A 4,176-nucleotide genomic window follows, 5' to 3' on the forward strand; every position below is an offset into this window, starting at 1 on the left:
GGGTGCCACTTTGCATAATCCGGTTACAGTCTGGATACTGGCTGTGAATCAATAGAGATTAGAGATCTATTAGTCTGAAGGTGTGAACCCAATTCATAACAAAGCTTTGACCCTTTAGTGGGATACTTGACACTGAAATATCAGGCAGGGTGATGAAACTGATGTGAAACTACAGGTTAAATATTTGTGTTTGGTATCAAAACTTTCCCTTGTGGTTCTTTAGAAATCTTCACACTCATAAAAGACACAAACTCATTGAGTCTAAGGAATCCAGGCTTGGAGCACACGTCTTTAATGCAGTAGTTAGTTACAGTGGTGTCATAAAATACAGCATATACATCATTTTGAAACACGTTTAAAGTTGCATGTCCTCACTTTTAGTGCCGCAACTACAGGAAAATACCTCTCAGCCCTCCCCACCCTCAACCCTCTCCAGTTCTACAACATTTGTCAACTGCCATATGCCCCCCCAACCCCCCCGCTTTTACTCCACAAACTATATAATTAAGCTGCAACACCTTTTCTCCTCTTACACCTCCCTCCCTCTTCCATCAGGCTTTCTGTTTGATCCTTCTGCTCACTAAGTCTTTACAAGTGCTTAGAAAACAAAACAGCAAGGGTTGTAGACAAAAGAAGGGTATGAAAATACTGTACAGCCATATGTTTCATCCAGTGTATGTGAGTTTCAGTTTACAAATCATAAACACAAAAAAATATAGACTTTTTTTTCTATGAGAATCTGAGGACCAGAGAAGCCAAAGAGCTCAGCCAGCTGGCTCTAGCTTGTCAAGTCCGCACAATACATAGAGCTTCAGCTTCTCTTGCAAAATAGGAGGGATATACATCGGACATCAAGACTGAAGGCAGTGAAAGTTCAAAGTTCATCATGTCTCCTTACCAGCTTTTAACATCTGATTCATAAAGTTTTTATTCTAGGAAGTGTTCCAGTGGTTGGAGCTTGGACTGTCCTGCAGCCATGATTTCATGCTTCACTCCTTCTCTTGGACTTTAAACCTTGGTAGCTAGAGACTGAATCTCTGACTTCTGAGTCTGGGCGCTGAGAGTGGAAGACATGGAGCTCATCTGGCCGTGCATGGCCTTCTTCAGGTTGAGCAGGCACAAGCACTGGGAGCGAAAGCGCAGGTCAAAGAAGGCGTACAGGAAGGGATTGAGGCAGCTGTTGATGTAGGCCAGGCAGGTGGCGTAGGGGTGAGCCAGAAGCACAAAACGCAGGACTCCGCAGGAGTTCGGGGCCAGATTCAGGTAGGAGAGGGCATCCAGGCTCTTTAGCACATGGAAAGGAGTCCAGCAGATTGCGAAAACCACCACGAGTGTGGTGATGATTTTCAGCAGACGCTTCTTCTTTTGGTCCTCCTTGCGCAGGTTGTTGAAGTGGCGGGTGACAGTGCAGCCGATGAAGCAGTAGAAGATGGTCATGGCCAAAAAGGGTAGGAGAAACCCCAAGGCAGAGGAGGACAGGCTGAGCCCGGCGATCCACAGGTTCTCATGACCCTGGTTTATGGTCACCAGGCTAAAGTCCATGGCGCATGTGGTCTGATTGTTGTTGAGGTCATGCACTGTTGTTCTGAAGAGCAGCGTGGGCACAGACAGGAGCCCAGACAGCAACCAAATAGCACCCAGGGATGCCAGCATGGTGCCTCTGGAGCGCAGCTTGTTGCTGGACAGAGAGTGCACGATGGCCAGATAGCGGTCAAAACTCAGGCAGGTGAGGCAGAAGACACTAGCGTACATGTTGACCAGAACAATATAGCTGCTTATCTTACACAGGGCCACACCAAACGGCCAGTGGTAGCCCAAAGCAGTGTACACAGCCCACAGAGGTAGGGTTACAACGAAAGTGAGGTCGGCAAGGGCCAGGTTCCCAATGTAGACGTCTGCAGCCCGGCGCTTAGACTTGGATCGCCACACGGTGAAGATGACCACACCATTACCCGACAGGCCCAGGATGAAAATCAGCATGTAGAGCACTGGAATCAGCGAGTAAGAGGGCTCCCACTCTGAGTAGTCACAGGCAGTTTCATTGTCATCATAATACTCATAACCGTCACCATATTCCGCAGTAGTGGCCTCCATCATGCAGTGGCAAAACAAAACAAAAGTCCTCAGCAGAGATAAGCTTCCCTTGCAGTTCCCAGTGAAGAGAGTCAAAGCAAAAAAAATAAAGTTCTTGTGGAGCAACGGGCAACTAAGAATGAAGGGCTGCCTGCGCTGTCTGCCTTTTTAAACTCGGCCCTCTACACCCCTGGTTCCCTCCCAGAACGACCCCCTGCCCTCCCCCTCCTCCTTATCCTCCCCCAACAGTGAAACATCTATCAGCTCTCCCCCTCCTCCTCCTCCCTCTGCCCCTCTCTCTCACCTCTTCTGGCACAGCCCTTCCCTCTGCCTGCAGGACAAGGAGCCCCACTGCAGTCCCCTGCAGATGCAGACAGGCCTAATGTTGGCAACGTTTCCAGATCTGCAAAGCAACACTCCGCTGAAGAGGGAAAATTAAGACATTTCATTTAAAGCTTCTGATTATTGAGAGGGGGAACAGCATATTACTAAGTTCTAAGCCATTTTTTACTGATGCATTTAACATCCACACATTTTTTTGTCTTCTTACAGAACCAATGTTTGGTGTCAATATAAAATTAATCAAACAGCATCAGAGATAAGAGTTCATTAACACTCTACCACACTCAGATTCCTTCACATTTACAGATACTCTGTCAGCTTTATTTTGGTGTCAGTGGGTGTATCAGTTCAGACAAATCATCATCCAAAGCAACAGAAATGCAAGAAAAAAAATGAAAAGACCGAGTCACTTCCTCTTCTAGTTTTTCTTTTAATTTTGAACTAATAAAGATTTAGATTGGTAAGCACTTCTTAATTGTTTTCAGATGCTATAGCAAAAAGTGGAAGTAGCTCCCTCATGTCAGCAGAAAATCCAGCTGATTAACTGCCAAGTTTTGGGTTTCCTCTTAAATCATTGCAGGAAACAAGGTTTCAGCAAAGGTTAAATATTAATCTAAAAGTGGCATCCTTATCTTTTATTTAATATCTTCCATAAATTTAATGATTTATTTAACGTTTTACCTGAGAAACACAGTGACAGAGCTAGCTTTTTTATTCAAACTGTTAAAACCTGGAAATTAGACTTAGAGAGATCTTATTTGTCTTTTTTTAATTACACAAGTATAAAGAAAAAGAAATTTCATTTGATAACAGCTCTCTGAACAATTTCATCTTTTTTTAAAAGTGCAGCATTGAAAAATAGAAAAAAATGACTGTAAATTTACAGTTCTAACATTTTTTTTATTTTATATAATGATAAAATATAATAAGTATAACAAAATACAATACAATAACCCATTTCACAAAACATTCAGCAGTCTAATGGCAGTGGGGGAAAAAATTCAAGGGAAACAGTCTAAATGCACAAATATCTGCTTTTATTAATGTATGTATTCTGTTACTGTCATTAAAACAGACAGTAGAGATTTTAATGAGACTAAATTTTAAACCATCTCAATAATTGGAAACATTCTTGTGGAAAATTACTGAATTTGCCACAAATAAAATAACAATAAACTAAACAGAAATGTCTGAAAATGCATTTCTTTAATTAAAAAACTCTAAAGGGGGTTACATTAATTACAATTAGGAACTGATCCATGGTAACGTGGGTAAATTGCTTTATTTGCAGCATCAGTTACAATTGTCATGTTTTTAAAGATGCTATCTAATCTAATTCAATGGAAATGTAGCCTTTACAGAGTTAGTTACTGCGTGATTTCGTTAGAAAAGGCGTCTCTGGTCCTGGAATAGGTCTGGACATCTTTACCTGCTCGTTTTCCATCACAATCGGTGCTGTTAAAGGGCTGTTAAAGGCGCAAACTGCAAGTTGTTCCACATTTTGCAGATATCACCTGTTGCTTTATTTGCGTTTGATCTTTAACGCGCGCGCAAAAAAAGAAAAAAGAAAGAAAACATAAATAGGATATATGGTTGGAGTTGAGAAGGACGTGTAGTAATTAGATCGGTGTCTATTTCCCTGGAGATTAGATTAATAATCTGCGGCAGCAGCGCAAAGAGAGGAGGGTGAATTTAATTCCCAAGTCTGCAAAGACATTTGCACAACAAGAGGAGAAGCAAACACACAGGTCTGCAACAAAA

General features: G+C 42.3%; 1 protein-coding gene across 1 annotated transcript; it reads right to left on the reverse strand.

Moving 5' to 3' along the window:
• Positions 1–466: 466 nt before the first annotated feature.
• On the reverse strand, positions 467–2,210 carry LOC107092734 (apelin receptor A). Its single transcript, XM_015387366.1, has one exon. The coding sequence runs from the start codon at positions 2,095–2,097 to the stop codon at positions 1,009–1,011; it is 1,089 nt and encodes a 362-aa protein (XP_015242852.1). The 5' UTR covers positions 2,098–2,210; the 3' UTR covers positions 467–1,008.
• Between the last annotated feature and the right edge of the window lie 1,966 nt (positions 2,211–4,176).

This window comes from Cyprinodon variegatus, unplaced genomic scaffold, assembly GCF_000732505.1.
Source record: "Cyprinodon variegatus isolate N-32 unplaced genomic scaffold, C_variegatus-1.0 Scaffold393, whole genome shotgun sequence".
NCBI lineage: Eukaryota > Metazoa > Chordata > Actinopteri > Cyprinodontiformes > Cyprinodontidae > Cyprinodon > Cyprinodon variegatus.

What these genes read in the sequence shown, in the direction of transcription:
- LOC107092734 (XM_015387366.1), bottom strand. Translation starts at nt 2,097, where the DNA reads ATGATGGAGGCCACTACTGCGGAATATGGTGACGGTTATGAGTATTAT.